General features: G+C 36.8%; 1 protein-coding gene across 1 annotated transcript; it reads left to right on the top strand.

The window, feature by feature from the left end:
* The first annotated feature begins 774 nt into the window (after positions 1 to 774).
* LOC134806831 (beta-1,4-mannosyltransferase egh) lies at positions 775 to 11,294 on the top strand. Its single transcript, XM_063780225.1, has 3 exons — positions 775 to 879; positions 1,044 to 1,848; positions 6,109 to 11,294. The coding sequence occupies exons 1-3, from the start codon at positions 860 to 862 to the stop codon at positions 6,679 to 6,681; spliced, it is 1,398 nt and encodes a 465-aa protein (XP_063636295.1). The 5' UTR covers positions 775 to 859; the 3' UTR covers positions 6,682 to 11,294.
* The last annotated feature ends 10,896 nt before the right edge of the window (positions 11,295 to 22,190 follow it).

A 22,190-nucleotide genomic window follows, 5' to 3' on the forward strand; every position in this document is an offset into this window, starting at 1 on the left:
TTATCGTTGCGTGTGGATGGCGATCGGTCATTTCGGCAGTACTTCACGTAGCTTGCTTGTGTGCGCACGTTCGTTCCTCAAGTAAATAATGAAAAATATAAAAATGAATCCATATTTCTCTTGGTCATGGCATCACGCGTGAACGGCTGGACCAATTTCGCTAATTCTTTTTGTCTTAAAGTTGGTCAAGCAGATCTTGTCAGTAGAAAAAGGCGGCAAATTTGAAAAATGTAGGCGCGAAGGGACTTCGTCTCATAGAAAATTTGAATTTCGCGCCTTTTTCTACTGACAAGATTTGCTTGACTGTCTATATATGTTAGTTATTGTCAGGAGAAGTTTCTTATGACAGAAAAAAAATAAGAAAGTTGCGCGGAACATTAGAAAATTTAAGAAACATTGGATAACATGTTTCTTGCGTGAGCTTCTGCGAAGAACTGACGATCGACGCCGATATCGGAGGCGTGTGGAGGCACTAGGAACGTTCGATTTATCTGCACAGTCAGAATGCACAGTTTAATCGCTACGATTTATAGTTACGTGTGTAGCCGGCATTATGGGTGCGGCGCACCAAGGTTGCGGTGCAGTGTAGTAGTCTGTTACGGCTTTCAAGGACGCAGTATTATAAGTGCGAGCCAGTGCAAGCGAAATAGATCTACTTTCGGACCACGGTCGCGGGGTCCGGTACGCCCGTCTATAACGGCTTTAAAATGTAAAAATTATAGACGAAGTGACACTGGCGACACTGCGGAATCAATTGTCTATATTGACAGATCGCTCAGCTTGTTTGTCAGATTGTGTATAGTTATATAGTATATAGGGGCGTGTGTTTCGGTGTGGTTACGTACGGGTCGGTTGTGTTATGTTAACCAACGGACGTAGGTAAGTTATTGAAAAAACACAAGGATAATGGATTTTGTACTTCCTCTAACGCTAGGCTCGAAAAACATTTCCACCAACTTCCTTTTTGGAATGATGATTTGAGCAAACCCGGGGGGGTTGATGTACACAATTGCGGTAATTTCCTTTTTGTTTAATTGTTTCAGAATGTTACGAGGACGAGTCAAACATTTACTGCACTGTATTTTTTATTTTTCCTTCATATTTCTGTTCCTCGTATTTGCTGGTGCCATTGATTTAAATGAAGAGAAAAATGCTATTCCGGATCCCTGGGAGACTTACGGGTTTTATGGGGCAAGCCTCCTTTACCTCCTCAGGTTATGTACCTTGCTGACAATACCTCAGGTGCTGTGCAATTTTGCTGGATTAATATTTTTCAACGCCTTTCCGGGAAAGGTAAAACTAAAAGGTTCCCCATTACTGGCACCCTTCATCTGCGTCAGAGTCGTGACTAGAGGTGACTTTCCAAAACTGGTGAAGACTAATGTTTCAAGAAACATGAACACTTGCATTGATGTTGGAATGGAGAACTTTATGATAGAAGTTGTCACTGATAAAGCTTTGAATCTGTCAAAGCATAGAAGAGTAAGAGAAGTGGTGGTGCCATCTGAATACCAGACAAAGAGCGGTGCTCTGTTCAAGTCTAGGGCACTCCAGTATTGTTTAGAAGACAATGTCAATATATTGGCAGAGACTGATTGGATAGTGCATTTAGATGAAGAGACTCTATTGACTGAGAACTCTGTTCGGGGTATTTTGAATTTTGTGCAAGATGGACAGCACCAGTTTGGCCAAGGCCTAATCACATATGCTAATGAGCAAGTGGTCAACTGGCTGACCACCCTGGCGGATAGCTTCCGAGTGGCGGATGACATGGGCAAGCTGAGGTTTCAGTTTTATTGGTTCCACAAGCCTCTGTTCAGTTGGAAAGGCTCCTATGTAGTTACACAGGTATGTATATTTCAGTTCATTTCTACTTCTTTTCATCCTGTTACCCGCTGTTGGGGTGTAGGGCTTACATCATCATCATATTCTTTCATTGACCCTCCAGGGCAGTTTGGGTAACCTCTTCCTACTCATCCCCAATACACCTAACTCTATACTCACCTAATTCACCAAGTAAATTTAGGGTGACCATGTTTCCTTTTGCCAGGCATGGGTCAGGGCCACTATGGATATAGGTGTATTTAAGTTGTTTGCCTTTTAAAGGAGGTATCTTGGTCAGTAGGGTGGTGTATTTTAATACATTTCTACCATAAAACTCTGTTAAGATAATTTAGAATGATCCAGTGAAATAAACATGTATTGGGCAGGAAAGTGAATCATGCTGACAAGGAAACATTTTGTGTAAATAGTTTAATTATAGGCGAAGATAAAAAATAGTACATTTTTGAATAGGCTAGAAACTGAGCAAAACATGGACAAGTTATTTTGAAGATATGAGTCCATCCATTGCACTCGCTAATCCCCTTATTCATAAAACTTTATGGGTCTGATTTAGTTAAATTTAGTTTTATCCCTTTCTTACAAATATATAAGTCATAATATTCATAATATTTTTATTCAAAATAGATTCAAAAATTGTTACATACTTATAGTCAAAATGACAGATAAAGACAAACAATTCAGGCCAGTAACGTGTTTATGAATAACGCCATTAGTCATTACAAAGTGCTTATCACAACTACTGCAAGAAAATTTATTAACTAGGTACCTATTTATTTTATAATTGTTTAACGGGAGACAACAATTTTATATTCTTACTTTAACTAAAAAATTCTAAACAACCAACCTTGCAGTTGCTTTGATTTCTGTAGGCGTAATGATTAACTACAACTAAGTATATAATCTTTACTAGAATTATTGGTTTTTACAACTAATCTCATTATTTTATCTTTCGTATGCCCCTGATTACGCCATTATTTCCTATGATACAAACAGATAGATGGGTATGGCTAAACTGCAAAGGTTGACTCACGCTAGACCAGGCCGGTGCTTCCGGTGCGTCGATTTCTATGGAAAGCGCCACGTGATCACCGATCAGCCGTCATCAGTGTCATCACAGAACACCGCCTCTAGAAACCTAATATTGGCCATTTTGTTCCCGACGCAAATCACCAAACTGTGAGGTGCGGGAGGGGTGCTCACGGCGTTGCGATTGGTCGTTTTAAACATGGCGGCCTGACACGTGTAAATGTAGGGATGGGACATGTTCATAACAGGTAGTGGGTACTGCTACCAGTGACATCGAATTTATTGTGGTAAAATTGTTACCAATTTAGTATACTTAGAGTAAACTTACTTAATAATTATACTAATTGATTAATTTAATATTTCATTAAGTAATTTAACAATGTACCTGAAATTTTTACTTAACATATTAGGGCATTTCTGTTTAAAGTACCCAGAACTTGAATTTTAAAGTTTAGAATTTTTATATTATTTCCACTCAGAATCGCAATCTCTTTCGATACGAGAAAAAAGTGTCGCCAAAATCTCATACAATTATTTTCTTTTGTCCGTTTTATTAAGGTCATAGGTCCCTCGCACTTCTTTGGAGTTCATCATCAGGTCCATCTCGTGACATGAGACCTAACTGCTCACCTAGAGGATTCTAAAAAACCCATACAACATATGTCTATCACAAACCAACACCGAGTTCCCTCGCACTTCTTTGAAGTTCATCATCAGGTCCATCTCGTGACATGAGACCTAACTGCTTACCTAGAGGATTCTAAAAAACCCATACAACATATGTCTATCACAAACCAACACCGAGTTCCCTCGCACTTCTTTGGAGTTCATCATCAGGTCCATCTCGTGACATGAGACCTAACTGCTCACCTAGAGGATTCTAAATAACCCATACAACATATGTCTATCACAAACCAACACCGAGTTCCCTCGCACTTCTTTGAAGTTCATCATCAGGTCCATCTCGTGACATGAGACCTAACTGCTCACCTAGAGGATTCTAAATAACCCATACAACATATGTCTATCACAAACCAACACCGAGTTCCCTCGCACTTCTTTGAAGTTCATCACATCACATAAAGCTCTCTACAAAGGTTGCTGTATACATGGCTATTGTCCTGCCAAATCTCCTCTATGCCTCAGAAACGTGGTGCGTATATCGGAAGCATATTCGCTCATTGGACGGATTCCACCTAAGATGCCTCCGCGACATTATGGGCGTCCACTGGTCCGACCGTGTTCGGAACACGGAGATCCTTAGACGTGCTGATGTCGCCGGAATAGAGGCCTACCTAATGAGACGACAGCTACGATGGAGCGGTCACGTCTCCCGCATGTCCCAAGACCGAGTCGCGAAACGCATCTTCTACAGCGAACTGCAAACTGGTAAGCGAAAGCAAGGCGGCCAGTTTCTGCGGTTCAAAGATGTGTTGAAGCGGCATATGAAAAGAGCTCATATACAGCCATTAACATGGGAGACACTAGCTGGTGACCGTCCACAGTGGAGACATATTGTGCAGACGCAGGTGCGTGAATTTGAAGCCAGGCGACGCACAGAGCTCGACGTTAAGCGTGACGAGCTAAAGGCCAGACCACCTGTGGCCATCACGTATAATTACGTCGGAGGGGTGCTGACATGCAGCGAATGTGGCCGCACATTTGCTGCAAAGATTGGCTACGTCAGTCACCTGAGAGCGCACCAGCGACGCTCTCAGCTGTAGCAAAGCAGTCGCTGTAGCCGAAAACGGCTAGGAGATGATGATCACAAACCAACACCGAGTTCCCTCGAACTTCGTTGAAGTTCATCATCAGGTCCATCTCGTGACATGAGACCTAACTGCTCACCTAGAGGATTCTAAATAACCCATACAACATATTTCTATCACAAACCAACACCGAGTTCCCTCGCACTTCTTTGAAGTTCATCATCAGGTCCATCTCGTGACATGTGGCCTAACTGCTCCGCTGGCCTAGAGGATTCTAAAAACACTCACACAACATGTTACCTATATATTATGTCTAAAATGGTACAATACGGTATGACGAAGCACGAAGTTTCCGCAACTGAAAAACCATCATCGTCACATCACTAGTCGAAAGGGAAAGGGATAGCGCATTGCATTTTCAAGTTGACGAAAAGGGACGGACATACTTCGCCTCTGCTTACTGACCAGTATAAAATGAACCCCGCGGACAAGAAACATTATTCAATGAAATAATGAATTTCGCTTTCCTGTGGGATGTTATTCCATCTTTTTTGTAAGTAGAAGTCTTAGATGACTTGCCACACCATTTTACGCTGCAATATCCCATGATTTCCCAATGAATTCAATAGTTTACGATATATTTTCTTAGACTCGTGCACACTGCTAACAGGTCGTAACCTTGGGCGCAACTGATCGGAGCGGCGCGCGAACAATCTTATATTTGACCTATACACCATACGGGCGGTGACCGCGAGTCGTCCTATAAGCTCGGTCTATAGGGGTTGGTCTGTGGCCGTCATAGAAAATGACATGTCGGACGCCTCGGCCCGGGTACGGCCCGGTCTAGCGTGAGCCATCCTTAAGGGTTCTTAGTTGTCTAAGGAACCTTAAACGGAAGAATAATTCTACCCTAACAAAACGATATACGAAATCGCGGTATGCCATAAATAAATTCCGATGGATTAGTCAGTGCTACTCTGCTAGTACATACCTATTAGAATTTGTTTAGTTTGCGTAGTGGTATTATCATTATTATACAGATGTAGTGCATAATCCTTTGCCATCGTATTTTCTCGGAAACGTTCGTGTTTGTCATGCTACTTCAGTCAACTTTTTGTACTAAGACTGACTGATATAGCATTTATAAACATGTTCCTGTGTTTCCTTGAAAATAAGATGGTAGAAGATTATGCATTACATCTGTTCGCGGTAGGCATATAAAGTACATAGATTGTTTTTATGTTTGCACTTCGATAAGTCGGTAATGCTGTACAAAAGTAGTGCATAATTGTTTTTCATCGTATTTTCTCGGAAACGTTCGTATTTGTCATGCTAGTTCAGTCTAATGTCAGTACTTTTTGTACCGAGACTAACAGCAGTACACGTTAGGAAGTTTCCGTGAAAATGCGATGGAAAATATTTATGCACTACATCTGTCAGTCAATGAAAGGGTCACAAGGGTGGGTTTTGTATGTACATGATATGTTGTTTCAGTTTGTTTGTTGATAGCCATTTACTATGTTTCTAGATGGGTGCAGAAAAGAGAGTGTCATTCGACAATGGTTTGGATGGATCCGTGGCTGAGGACTGCTACTTCGCCATGAAAGCGTACATGGAAGGGTACTCATTTAATTTTATAGAAGGTGAAATGTGGGAGAAATCTCCGTTTACATTGTGGGACTTTATGCAGCAGAGAAAAAGATGGATTCAAGGTATTCTTTTAGTAGTTCATACTAAGCAAATACCCGTACTTAATAAGATTTTTCTAGCAATATCATGTTATTCTTGGGTGACACTGCCGTTGTCAACTAGTAATGTATTTTTAGCCGCTCTGTGCCCGATCCATGGCCCCCAGTTTTTGGATTTAATATGCGGATTTATAGGCGCTGTAAATATTTACATGTACATCTTCGGGGTAATTAAATCCTTTCCTTTAAATAGATATGGTCCTATCAGATGTATCATGTTTGTGGTCGGTGCTCTGGCCACTATACCACTTAATATTATTATTGAGAATATTGCTGTCATATGGGGGGTTTTGGGCAAAAAGCATAAATTTTATATTGTAAACAAGGAGGTAAAGGTCCCGGTGACCGTGTGATTCTCCAGTGTTTCGTATCACATAGTTAGGTTTTGTTACTGAGGTAAGCGTGTGCACAAAATACTTTAGTGAAATCATTTTGCACTTAAACTCGAGTGTGTTGATGAGATTGCGTGTTGATAAATGGAAAATTGGAATGTGCAGAAAATGATGTATTGTTAGTTTCTAAATTAAGCAAGTGACTGATATTTTCTTTATTATCAAGCTATTATAATAGCCCAAATACTTATATTTATAACCTACCTATATTTGCCTAGTCACTTCTGAGCAAAAATAGGTAGGTATACATTTCAACTCAACTTGATATACGTGTAATAAAAAGCTATTATAGGTATACAATTGGTTATATGATTGAATGATTGTTAGTTCCACGAAATAATTTCACTATCTGTACATAAGTCTGAAATGAATAGATACCTAAATATCTTGTGATAAGATGGCACCATGGTAATGGATGTTAATAGATTAATGCGTGTGTCACCTACCTATCTAGTATTGATATATAATTATGATTAAGTACCTAGGTTAACTTTCATCATAATTTGTGTTCGTATTTGAGTAGAATTCTTGTTGCTGTTTTAAAGCAAATCACTCAACTGGAAACTTATAACTAAGGTAAAGTTGAGTTTCCACACATTTTATACCTAACTAGGTATTTATAAATTACGCACCGTGTACTTAATATTTGAAACAAATAAATTCGAATAAAATTAATCTTATTTGTGGTAGAATAGGTAATTACATAGAGAATGACCGAGTTATGTTCTAAAACATAAGTGTGTGTTTGGTAAAAGATATGTATATTATTTTATCTACAATTCTGATCGTTTTGTGATGTTATTATGAAAACACAACATAATTACATATGTACCTACTCACGTACCTTAATATATTTCACATTTAACATGTAAATAAACAGCACATCGTTTATCAAATTTCGTATATAAAAATGTAATGGAATGCACATTTATAATAGTTTACAAAACAGTGTTGTAGGTAAACTAGGTACCTACTCGTATGCCTTGCATACCTATATGGCAAGTTATATAGATACTAAAAGATGTTGTATAAGCGATTTCTTTGCTTTCAGTTTGAAAATTGAATAGATACTTAGGTATCTAAAATATGTACGTATCACATTCAATACATTAATATACTGGCGTGGTATTTACGCGTGACGTCCTTGTGAAAGAGGGGCATTGGAACCAATTAAGTACTGTTTATTAGTGTTCTCGACCTTCCGCTCATGCTGTAGGCACAATTGTTTGTACGTGACAGTTTTTATAACCGACACCATACATTACAGAATATTTATTTATAGTAGGTATTTATGTTTGTGAACACCCATTAAACTTTTTTCTCATACATGCGCGGAAATATTGTCAATAATGTCCTAATGTATGTTCGTGATAAATTGATAAGGTACCGTAAAATCCGGTAACTTTAGTCCACAACTTACAACTATGGTCTAAGTTCAAGTTCCAGTAAAATATGTATAAATATTTTTCAAATTATAATTAGTATCTAATATAGAAAAAGAATTAAGTATATCTAAGCAACATAATAAATGTAACGAGTACAAATCAAAAAGGCTCGTTGATAATCAACGTTAAAAACTGGACGACAGTGGTATTAGTACCTAATTGTTATTAATTTAACTAATTTAAGTTACCTATATTGTATTTAAATATTTCCCGCACATTTTTTCAGGAAAGTACTGTGTCTACCTTTACCTAAAAAGGGATTTCCAGTCTCGTATTCGGCCAAGTAGGCTATAACTATATCGCTTGTCACTTGGCCGTCAATCTCTGTAGTAATGTGCTATTAATTTTCGATACAGGTACTTACTACCTAATAAGATTATTATGAAGGTAATGATAAATTATTAATCAACCATTTCATTTACACCATTGAATGTCGCCTGCACGCGTTGACACGACATGTGTATATGTTGGGTAGCCACGTGCACTGTAGTGTTGTACGTATACTAACTGAAGGCAAATAAATAAAGACACGTTCCTCACACTCAGTCATGTCAACACTCTAATCTAATCAGTTATAAAACTTATAAATTACATATAATATTTAAATGTTCTGTAGACTATACACCGTGGGGTGGAGAAACGCGACAGATTTTGACCACGCATTTCTGAGGTCATAAAGAGCAAAGAATGTTATTACACATATGAGATTTGGTCAAATTCGGCCAAAATTTTTTTTTTTGCGTTTTCTGCACACGACACGTTATTTATTTTAACATCGTGGCGAAAAAAAATAACATTACAAGGAATAAATAAATTATTTTTTTTATTTACAAATAAAAACTGCGAGTTTCCTTTAAAACTTTATTGTCAGCCAATAGGTACCTATGTCTAAACCAAGTCGCAGCCAAAAAGGCGTTTTCACTAAGTTATTACAGAAACAAATTTTCGCAAGAATTGTCATTATCTCTAAAACAAATCGGGCGATTTCAGTAAACTTTGTATGACATTTTAGTATCTAAATGCGGTCATGAATACTTTAAAATCTGTTGGGTATCTCCAGCTCACGGTGTATTGTTAGCCGATTGATCAATTTACATAAAAAAATAGGTCTCCCGCTTTTCCTAGTAAATAATCATGTTTCTATACATAATACTCAGGTCACGACAAAAGAGCCAATCTACTCCGATTTGGTTGTATGCAAATATTATGTGTTTGTTTATTCAATTCAATTCAATCAATCAGTGGCGGATTTGTAGTCTTTGCCGCCCTAGGCCCCAGGCCCTGTAGCCGCCCCTTTCTCATCACCCATTATATTGACGACATTTTGAGTAATTTCTTGTTATCATCAGCGAATTTTTTGTCACAATTTGCCGCCCCTTATATCTTGCCGCCCTAGGCCCGGGCCTACTTGGCCTTAGGGCAAATCCGCCACTGCCATCAATTTATTTCAGATAATTATCCATAGGTACGATTGTTGGTTGTTGTTATTTATATTGGTCATAGGCTCGCTATCGCAAACTGATGCGCATGTTCACTTCACATTAGCATAAACTATGTAGTTCACCGATATCATTGACATTTTTCACATGTCAGCTGTGGAAAGGCCCCTCGGGCCCGAGCAGTTTTGAAACTACCGCAACACAAGGATAAAGATGAAATTCTGATTTTAACTACTTACTTTCTACACCTTAGAGAATATGTGGTCACATTGACCCCATGTACCATTGCTCACACTGTAAACTGGCAGTTCGTAAACCTTATTACAAAAGGCCTAAGTCCACCATTGGACAGTTGTTAGTGTTGCTGATTGTACAGTCACCTGCAATAATATGTTAGACAACGAGGGCCGCAAAAATATCTGACTAGATCTTAATTGTAGAGCCATAAAAGCGTGTCACATATTTTTGCGGTCTTCGAAGAGTAACATATTATTGCAGGTGACTACTACCAATTACTTAATATAACGCAATTGTTTTTTGTATGGAAAGCGAACCACCTTAACGAAAATTGTAAATCACCATAAATGTTAGCTGATTGAGGTGTAAGAGGCACAACTATCTTGATTGAATACAATTCTTATTAATTTTTGCGCAAATGCTAGCAAGATTAGAACGCGCCATGTGTATCGAATTGACAAGAACACATATTTTAATAAGGATAGGAAATGAAATTCAAATAATGATGTAAATATTATGTTTAGGCATATTATTGGCAAGCACCTATACATGGATCTCGTAATTTATTGATAAATTATAGGTAAAAATCTCATTTTATATTTCTGCTACTAAATTCGATATCAAAGAGTAGGTATGTAATTTTAATTATACTTAATACAATAGCAATCTCGATTTCCAAATGTGCATTTCTACGTTTTACTAAAAGGGTGAATCAACTTTTTCCTGTCACTCGTCATGATTACGTTCGCCTAGATCACTTGATTTTATGGCATTTATATGAATCAAAAATGCATTTTTGTGGTAGTTTTAGACCCTTTCCGTAATGGGTCACCTACCATATTAGTAAACCGCGCGTTGGTATAAAAGTTCTTCTAATAAACTGTGTCACTATTGTCTCCTGGCTGACGGGACAAAATAACAACAAGAAATAGTTGATCGACCCAAATAGACCAGGCCAGTTTGATTTTGTATCGATAAATAATCTTACTTAGGGCCACTTCACTAGTATCAACTCACTAACTCGGGGTTAACCGGTTAAACCTGGAATTACCATGGTTACCAGTACAATTTGACACTGGGTTAACGGTTTAACCGGCTAGTGGCATGGTGCAAGTGACGCTTAGTGTTATATATTAATCGATTAATTTATTCTGAATAACCGTTTACTTAACATACTAAACTAAGCTACCATGAGAGTATCCAGTTTTTATGTTCGTGTCAAGACTAGTCATTTAAATTTTTACTTCACATATTATTAGGATTAGTAGGTATCTTATGAAGTTCTAACCTGATCAAATGCAATTCATAAATTATAAATTAAAATAATAATTTAATAAATTTCATGATCATAATTTCATTAGTATTGAACTAAATTAAACGGTCAAAGATGAATGACGACTAAAAGAAAACAACGTTCTCCGTATTTACATCTAGACATTCTAGTCTAGACAATCAGGCTCAGGGTTTACCGGAGCACACACGGTTACACGGTCCGGTCCGGTTCCGGATTACGGTTTGCCAAAAAATGTCTGTGCAGGCCGACCGGAGCTTGCATTGGTGGAATATACTTGGAGGCCTAATCAAATTTTAAAAACTTCGTTTTAATCTGTAAAATCATTGATAAAGTAAAGACGCTAAGCACGAAGAATTTCGGACATTGACCCGTCTGTTCCTATCTCTATCGCACGCGAGTAATTATATCGCTGTCTCGCCCATGATGCCGGCGGTCAATGCTACTGTGCGAGCGGGGCAGCAAAGTAATTATGCGCGTGCGATAGAGATAGGAACAGACGGGTTAATGTACGATTCAATTATGTCACCAGGTATGTTACACAACGAGGGTGGCAAAAATATGTGACACGTTTTTATTTGGAGCGCAATAAGAGCGCGTCATAAATTTTTGCGGCCCTCTTTGTGAAACATACTATTGCTAAATAGTGGCTGTACATACTCGGAAATGGGGATTTCGTATGAGAGTCGTGTGTGTCTACTTTAGAATTAAGTGATACTTATGTGATTGAAAAGTTTCAACATTATTTTGTTGTGCGCCTGCTGGGGACATGTGACTTGTAAGTATTTTTTTGTATCAAGCAACTTAACCAGAGGCGTTAATGATGCAAAACATTGTGGACAACAAATAATAAAAAGGAAAAAAAGGAAGGAAAGTACATTGACAAGCGATAAGCTTTAACAATCCAGTTTAACGTTTGGTGCCTTACACCGCCATCTATTTCAGCGGTTCAAACATCAGATCTGCTTACAATATTTTGCATTAATATATGCGTTTTAGTATGCCTTCATCTATGAAACAATCATCATAAGATTGATAACAATAAACATGAAAACAATTAAAGACTTGAACGTTTATATAGGTTTAGAGTTTTTTGTTTTATTTTTTATACTTATGTACTTACTTACATAGTTTTTGGTTACAAACATTTTGATATTTTTATGTATTCTGTTGGAAAGTAAATAGCATAAATGTTATGAACGCCTAAATAATAACTGTAAATGAAAATGTATGCCGCTGTACCGGCATTTAAACTACTTACTGGATTTCGAATTTCAATCGACGAATACAATTTTATTTTTGCACTTTATTTTATACAATTCTTTAAGATGTGGTTTACATTCAAGTGATACATATACCGGGTAACGTTACATAAGTATAATGTATGTATTTGAATATGTTACCGCAACATTACACGCATTTTTGGTTACTTTCATGACACTTGTCTTATGTAGGGTAGACCGAGGCGAATCGGATCATTTTTTGTTTGACGGTCAATAAATATTTTTTTTAAGGTGATACTGTTTTTATTAATATTCAGTTGGATAAATTGTTTATTAATGAACGGAATCCAAGGTTCAGACATAAAATAAAACTTAAATATGATTTATGAAAAATAAAATACAAAACCTCGTAAAAAATCCGATTCGCCCCATTTTAAGGGGTAAAATGGATCAAAAAAATTCTGTCATAAAATCTTAATTAATAATGGTTAACAATGTTAATCATATGATTAAGAATCACAAAGGTCAAATAATTGAGATCAACAATCATTGGTATCTTTAATGTTGCATTTGACCATTATTTTTATTCCTCCTTTCCAGTTAATTTTTTTATCACGCCACCTACAGAAAGTGCAAAATAATATCACTCCTATATGCCACTATATATATTAACAATAAATCCAAAACATGCTAATGGCCATTTACCAACAAAATCGAATAACTTAAATGAAAATAAACAAAAACTGTAAACTTTTGCAAACCAAAACATGAAAAATCACACATATCCGATTCACCCCATATGAGAAAATTAGTTGTTGGTAACAAAAGACTCTACGTAGGGACAGCGGTCTCGTTAAAACCTTATTAGCAGCTGTAGTCATATTTTCTTCCGATCATTCCCCCTGATACCTCTTCTTTTTATACGTACGCACCATCTAAAACATGCGAACATAAAATGAGCCAAAAAAACGTCCAAAAACCTTGTTTTCTAATGTGATCCGAATCGCCCCCAATCAGATGATCCGAATAACCCCATATCATATGTTTGAATTATTTTCGTGTAACGGAAATATACCTTTAAATACAATAAAAACAAAATCAAATCAGGAAACACTATGCGTCATTAACAATAAGTAACAACAATTACAAACCTTTAGCCTTTTGCGTTTACTTTTATCACGGACTGTATTTGCACATTGTTTACATCGGCGGTAAAATCACAATACACCTGTACGAGCGACTCATCGGGAAGTGTCACCGTGACCGACGCATGAGTCTTTTCCAATGGCAGTAATTGTGGCGACATGGCGTTAGGAACAGAGCAAACGCGGGACGCTGATTGACTGGCTGTAACTAACCGTGATCTTTCAAATTTTACAGAAATGCTTATTTTGATCCGATTTCCCCAGTGATCCGATTCGCCTCGGTCTACCCTATTTGTTTCGTCAATTATGATTCTAAAGTCCCGTTTACACGGCGCCAGAACCTGCATGCAATATTCGATACATTGCTAACAACTACAGAGTAGGTACAACGAATTCAGTCGATCGACCAAATACCGCAATGTCACGAGAATCGGAAGTTCTTGATCCGTCTAAATGGGGCTTAAGGATATCAGAGGGCCTACCGCGAACCACGTTCGACGTGTTCCATCTCTGTCGCATTTGTAAATTCGTACGTAAGTGTGACAGGGAGGCAACACGTCGAACGTGGTTCGCGGTAGGCCGCCTGTTGGGGCATTCCACGAGACTGTCGCTTACATAACGCTTTTGCCTTGTATGGCAGCTACCTCAATAAAATACGTGAATCTCGAGAATATACTGCCAATTTGTTAGCCAAGTCATGAAATATTACCTGACCCAATATCGCTTACTCAGCATTTCCAGAAGTATTAGTAGAATTGCGTTATGTAAGCGACAGTCTCGTGGAATGTCCCTGTTATGGATTACGATGAACGCGCAAAGCACGACACAGAGGGCGCTGTAAAGTTTAGGTTCCAACTGACAGGTGAGTTTGCGTGGCTCCCAATTCTGGGTTTCGTAATTTAATAAAATTAACGTAAAAAATGCCACCGACTTCAGTAAGTATAAAATAAAATACCTATTAAAGTAAGTACCCCTTTTTAGGGTCCCGTACCCAAAAGGTAAAACGGGACCCTATTACTAAGACTTCGCTGTCCGTCCGTCCGTCCGTCTGTCTGTCACCAGGCTGTATCTCACGAACCGTGATAGCTACAGTTGAAAATTTCACAGATGATGTATTTCTGTTGCCGCTATAACAACAAATACTAAAAACAGAATAAAATAAAGATTTAAATGGGGCTCCCATACAACAAACGTGATTTTTCACCAAAGTTAAGCAACGTCGGGCGTGGTCAGTACTTGGATGGGTGACCGTTTTTTTTTTGCATTCTTTTTTCATTATGGTACGGACAAGAAAACAAGTGTGTTCGCGCGAACAGTACATTTTTCTCTCCTGTGGGCAATAGTTAACAGCTTGTGGGCATGTAAGCAATGATTTTATCATAGTTCTCTAAATAAAAGGAGGACCTTTTCACGTGGATAAGGGTTAAATAAGAAAATTAACATTTATAGCCCTTAACTCTTGTGTATGTCTACAGGAAAGACATAACACAGTGATCTTTTTGACCCAGAAGCGTGTTGTGAATGAAGATCATAAAATACTATTTTCAGGGATTGACAAAATATTTTGTAGGAGGTTTGGAGTTAAAACCTGACTACGGTAACCGATATAAGATGTGGGAGGAATATATCCCTTCGCCAGACTGTATAGATGAATTCCCCAAAATTTTTTTTCTCCGGTATTTTTAGTTCCATTCGCGTTTTTCCCCATTTTCTTAATTTTCTATACGTTATTTCTGCCAACAGATAATTTCGTCACACGCATTTTTTTCTACTCGTTATTTTTGCTACTCGCATCTTTACCAATGCAATTTTTCACCAATCTGTTTTATTCACATGCGTATGCTTTACCCGTAGAATATATCTCCACTGGTTTATTTTTGTCACACGTTTTAATATCTAATCTTTTTTTTCGCTAGACGCATCTTTACCATGTTTTAACATGAATACTAAGCAGGCGGGGTCGTTAGAACAACTAGAACTATTAGTCTGTACGGAAAGAGAAGAGTCGTGGACGACTTTTCTCTGTCTGAACAGACTCAAGGTATAAATATAGATGGGTGATGATAAACATGGTAAAACTTATAACACACACATTAACATTTAGAAAATATTATTATAATTTTTATGTTTGTATTATAATAAGAACGAAGTTAGGCCAGCTTTCAACAGCATTATTATATCTGATAGCATGTTTAAGTTCCTAAAGCTAAAGTACAGTTTTTGTTTTATTTCGTCCTAAGTATACATAATTAGCCGCGTTTTAATAATAAATATAAAACGAACTGTTTGTCTTTTCCTTTCCACGGATAAATAATTGAAAATATCCAGGTGAATAATAGAGCCTGGTCGGTCGTTTCGTTACTACTGCCAAGGAACATTACCTTTATACAGTCCTTGCTACTGTATACTCGTAATAGAAAAGTGACGGTAGCGAGACGGGACACGTTAGTTCATTAAAGTGTAGGATTAGGGCTTTTAGTGTTTAAGGCGTAGGTACCTATATACATTTAGAAGCTTACCTTTTACATAATATTTGATAACTTTTTGACATAGCCTAATAATGGTCTCGTTTTTGCAATACTTTACATGAAAATGTTTTTGGTGGGATCAATTACAACTAATATAATGTATCACCTTTTAATATAACCAATATAACTTAGTAATAAAAATCATAACAATCATAATACATACGTAGGCAAAGGGGTCGATAATACATAGGTAGGGTAGGGGTTTCAATCGATAGCTTTTGCTCGAACCCCGCCCGCTTAGTATTCATGCTAAAACATGGTAAAAATGCGTCTAGTGAAAAAAAAAGATTAGATATTAAAACGTGTGACAAAAATAAACCAGTGGAGATATATTCTACGGGTAAAACATACGCATGTGAATAAAACAGATTGGTGAAAAATTGCATTGGTAAAGATGCGAGTAGCAAAAATAACGAGTAGAAAAAAATGCGTGTGACGAAATTATCTGTTGGCAGAAATAACGTATAGAAAATTAAGAAAATGGGGAAAAACGCGAATGGAACTAAAAATACCAGAGAAAAAAAATTATGGGGAATTCATCTATACAGTCCTTCGCCATGGTAAAGGGTTAATGCAACATAAATATATTATAAAATACGTCTTTATAACTAAAATATTCAATAAATAACGAGAAAAATATATATTTCGTAACATTTGTGCAATTAACCAACAACGTATACATACGGTACGGTTTTTTACGTTGCGCCGAAGAAAATGGCTTCCAGCCGCGAATGTTCGAAAGTGAGGTTTCGTGATAAACTAAATTATCGTAAATCAACAGTTATTCCATTGCTTACCGGTGAAATGTTATTCCATCGCTTTTATTATTATTTTCTTGTGCTATTGTTGCAACACGCACGAAGGCATTTTTTTTTTTTTTTTTTAATTTTCTGTACACGTCTCGCCATCTCGGCATCTCGTCAGTGGTCGGTCTTCTATGAAGTGCGGAAACATTTTGTTCGAGATGCCGACTCTAGTTTATATAATACCTCAATGGTTAAAATATACATTTCTGTCGTTTGTACCTACTAGCTTCTGCCCGTGATTTATCGTGAAGTTACAGACAGACAGACGGAGTTATTTTGCAAAATATGATATTAAAATATGGATTTGGGCCAATACTGGCCAGATTAGCGTTATTTTTCAAAGTTTTCTAGTGAATTAAGTATATTAAAACTAAGGATTCGCGGAACTAGGAATCGCGTCAGATATATTACAAGCTTTTATTTAGTTTTACCTGACCGTTCTCTGTCTGTCGGTCTGTAATCAAATCTTGCAAATTAAATTTGATCCACTTCCCGGTTTCCGATTGAGCTGAAATTTTGCATACATACGTAAGTCGGGTGACAATGCAATATTATGGTGTCATCGAGCTGATCTGATGATGGAGACCGGAGGTGGCCATAGGAACTCTGTGATAAAAAAACGAAACCTAATTGTGTTTGGGGTTTTTAGAATTGTCTCGATGAGTATTAGTTGCCTGTGGAAAGAAAAGTACAGCCAGCGATAAAAGCTTATACCAAAAATGTCATTTTTGCCAAAAACTTATTTGTTTCACCTGACCGTTGTCTGTCTGTCTGTGTGTGTGTAATCAAATCTTGCAAGTTAAATTTGATCCACTTTCCGGTTTCCGATTGAGCTGAAATTTTGCATACATACGTAAGTCGGGTGACAATGTAATATTATGGTGTCATCGAGCTGATCTGATGATGGAGACCGGAGGTGGCCATAGGAACTCTGTGATTAAACAACGAAACTTAATTGTGTTAGGGGTTTTTAGAATTGTCTCGATGAGTATTAGTTGCCTGTGGAAAAAAAAGTACAGTCGGCGATAAAAGCTTGTATCAAAAATGAAATTTTTGCCAAAAACTTATTTTTAACAAGCTTTTATTAGGTCGACCTGTATGTAACTAACTATGTAATGGAATCTAAGGTAACTAATTTAACCATCTTCCAAAGATCGTAGCGTCATGAAAATTGGCAGCTGTATGTAGTTCTGATGACAATACAATAATATGGTACTGACGAACTGATCTGATGATGGAGACAGGAGGTGGCTATAGGAACTCTCGACCTGTATGTAACTATGTAATATATGGAACCTAAGGTAACTAATTTACCATCTTCCAAGGATCGTAGCGTCATGAAAATTGGCAGCTGTACTGTATGTAGTTCTGATGACAATACAATAATATGGTACTGTCTAACTGATCTGATGATGGAGACAGGAGGTGGCCATAGGAACTCTGTGATGAAACAACGCAACCTAATTGTGTTAGGGGTTTTTAGAATTGTCTCGATGAGTATTAGTTGTCTGTCGTAAGAAAAGTACAGTCAGCGATAAAAGCAAGTACCAAAAATGAAATTTTTGCCAAAAACTTATATTATGATTAGTTTATTTCAAGAAATACAAGATAATCGGGAAGTGATTAAGACACTTACCAATTTTTTTCTACGACGTAGGTACAAGATTTTATTTTGTATCTATTTATAGAATTGTTCCATTCAAACGATTGAGTCACATGTATTTTTGTTATTGACTGATAGTGGAAAACATGAACCATAGTCGATAAACTGCATGTTGGACGAATCCTATTCCTAGCACCCTCTGTAGTGGGCAGTTGGCAATTATCAACACCCTTTATTTAATATTTATTCAGTTGGGGTACTTGTGGAGTGTAATCTGTGTAAAATGTAATTCGTGTGCTCGTGTATGTGTCGTACGCTGATTAATATGTTTGAAGATCACGTAATTAGTAAATAGTGGCATAATTCAGATAATAAATTGAATATTATTACAGACGGTGGTTTTATTGTGTAAATAATTTAATACGACCTTCAAGAAAACAGCGTATAACCATCTCAAATGCCGGCAACGCACTTACAATCTCTCTGCTGTTGTAGGTTTCCATGAGCGGCGGTAATCTCTTACCCTCAGGTGATTCGTCTGCTCGTTTGCCTATTATAGGCATATCATTAAATTCATTAAAAAAATAATATTTTTAAAGAAAAAAAAAAACCGACTTCTATGGGGTCCGGTGAAAGATTATGGTAGATGGTGCACTATGTAGAAAAGGAGGTAAAATAGACTGGTCATATTTTTCATAAAATCTATTTCTACTGGCAAAGCATATTACTTTTTGGCAACCGGGTTTTTTAACCTAATTAAACCCCGCTGAATCCGAATTTGCCGGTTGCTCGATCGAAATCTTGACCGGAAGTGAGATATTTGACATTAAAGGTCCCTTTTTTTAGGGTTTCGTAAATAACTCTTAAACGGTGGCGCATAGCAAATAATGTTCTATTACATAAGTAATCTGCATAAAATTGCCTACAAGAAAGATTCAGTAAAATTTTTTCGCTAGAATCAATATTCAAAGAGATATTAATTAACGCGGGAAATTTAATTATAATCACTTCTAAGGTCCCTTTATTTAGTTTTTCGTAAATAACTCATAAACGGTGGCCAATATCAAAAAATGTTGTTAAAAGATAATAATCTAAACAAAATTTTGTACAAAAAAGATTTAAGTAGTACACTTTTCGCAGGGATCAATATTTAAAAAGATACTAAAGGGGGTAAGATAGATGGATAATCTGTTTATTTGTTTGCTCAACTGGTGCTGGTACTGCTGTCCCAAGTGCTCATCAAGACGTGTCGAACTACTAAAACAGCGTGTGCCTATGTTGCACCAAACCTGAGTTCCACTAGGTACTGCCAGGGTTCTGGGTCATTTTGTTGAACTGCACGCCGACGTTGCAATTGGCGTGCAGTGGGCGTGCACTTTCCATACAAGCTGCAGTCGGGTTGTAGGTAGTCCGTCTGTATCGGCCCTAAGTCACTGAAGTTTGTATTACCTAATATTTTTTTTGTTAATATAGACGATGCGAGAACTCGCATGCGAGTTTCATTACATTGCGGTTTTTGATCGGTCGGTTGAATTGGATGTAACCAACAGTCCGCAATGTAACTAAAATCGCATGAGAGTTCGCGCGCCGTGTAAATCAGCCCTAAACTGTTTCTCGAACTGAAAATAACCGATTTAAGTTTGCTAACACAACATGACTGATCAGTTCATCGGCGTCACAGAACAGAACATACGAGTGAATTGACCTCCGCAGTGAATATACAGCAAGATTGAATGTTAGAAACTTACCTAATTGCTAAATTGGTAATCAAACCGAGCGAAGCGAGATGGGTCAGAATCCAAAATCCTAACCCACTTTTGTATTCATCTTTGTTTAATTAGCATGAATTTTAATTCCTAATTTTTCTAACAGATGGCGCTAGTAGTAATACAAAGTGTTATTTCATTATTTTATTTTTTTAGGTTTATAAAATGATATTTTTATGTTTGATAACACATCTAGACATGAATTTAAATTACTATGTTAAATTTCAAACCTAACAGTGCGATAGTTTTTCCGTAAAGTGTACCACAAGAATGCATAGTTTGTCGAATAGTGATAGGGCTCGCTTCGCTCGCCCTAATAATTATTTAAAAAAGTAATAGTAATTAATAACGTCGTCTGCTAAACGTCACATGTTTAATATTCCATAGCTCACAATTTACTCCATCGCTTTCATTTTAGATTCCATGAACTCGCAATAGCAGAACTCTCATACTCTCAATTTATGTTAAAAAAAAATATACTTTTGCCAAGTGCGAGATTTCGAAGAGATTCTGTAAAATGCCATTTCACAATGAATTTCAGATAGTCTAGATCTAGAGTCACCCAATTAGAAACAGTGACATAGTGTCTCAATTACAGAAATAATCACATAGTAAAATAAAACCTACGAGGCGTCAACATATTATTGTTACATACCAGGTGCCCACGAGGAATCCGAGAGATTTTAACATTTTTAACCACACATTTCTGAGGCCAAAATAAGGAAAAAATATTAAAAGATTTACGTCAATTTCGCCAAAATATTTTTTTTCGATTTTTTGTATGTATTTGTACATAAAATGTAAATGCTATAATTTGTAAAACTGTCACCCAAAAATAATATTCACTTTTTTTTGTCATTTACAAAAATAATCACATAATTTAAGAAAAAACCTTTTCACCACACCAGCAGAGCTCGGAAAGGCTTACTTTGCACTTCAAACACTGGTAGCAAAGATGCGTTTTATTCACATGTGAGGCAAAAGTAATCAAATGCAAATTTTGAGTTGTTTTCTTACGTTAGCTGGTAGAATTGACTTTTAAATGATGATTTTGGATGATAAATGTTGAATAACATTAATTTGAATTTGATTTGGTTTGATATTTTACTTTTAATATTTGGTTCGGGTTGGTGTGGTGAAAATTTTGTGTTTCACTCAGGGGCAAATTTTGTTTAACCCTCGTGCTTTGAAACCCTCGCAACGCTCAAGATTCCATTTTTCGAACCACACGCTACGCTCGTGGTTCAATTTTGGAGTCTTTCGCTTGCTCGGGTATGAATCGCACGAGCGGTTAAACAACAACTTTGCCCCCTTGTAAAACAAATAACTATTAAAATGGTCCCGAATTAATATAAACCTACGAGGCGCGAACATATTATTGTTACATACCAGATGCCCACGAGGAACCCCAGAGATTTTAACCACGCATTTCTGAGGCCAAAAGAAGGAAAAAATATTAAAAGAGTTTACATCAATTTCGCGAAGAAAAATTTTTTTTCGATTTTTTGTACTTATCTAATATCTTTAAACGAGCAATTCTTGTTTATTTATTTATTTATATAAATATATTTTGGCGATCTCGGAAACGGCTCTAACGGTTTCGATGAAATTTGCTATATGAGGGTTTTCGGGGGTGATAAATCTGGGAAAACGCGCATTTTTGAGTTTTTGTATGTTATACGAGCAAAGCTCGGTCTCCCAGATATTTTGTACATAAAATATAAAAATATTCTACCAATACCTAATGATATTTGGACTAGGTCCCATAGTAGCAATATCGCCATCAAAAAAACATTTTGCACTAAGTAACAATAAAAAGAAGTTTTTTTTAGCTGGCTGGTGGTACTGGACCCTGAAAGTATAATTCGTTTTTTTAGCATTAGAAATAAGGTAAACAATCTTGATGTGTCTTTTAATTGAAAAACACATTTTAAAAATAAGTTACGGCAAATATGTAACAATTATGACTCTAATACGATCATTTATA

This window comes from Cydia splendana, chromosome 3 (genome assembly GCF_910591565.1).
Source record: "Cydia splendana chromosome 3, ilCydSple1.2, whole genome shotgun sequence".
NCBI lineage: Eukaryota > Metazoa > Arthropoda > Insecta > Lepidoptera > Tortricidae > Cydia > Cydia splendana.

Bases quoted from the DNA above. Each gene is read 5' to 3' on its own strand.
- LOC134806831 (XM_063780225.1), top strand. From the start codon at position 860: ATGTTAACCAACGGACGTAG. The intron at 880-1,043 runs GTAAGTTATTGA...TAATTGTTTCAG, and splicing joins ATGTTAACCAACGGACGTAG to AATGTTACGAGGACGAGTCA. The intron at 1,849-6,108 runs GTATGTATATTT...CTATGTTTCTAG, and splicing joins GCTCCTATGTAGTTACACAG to ATGGGTGCAGAAAAGAGAGT.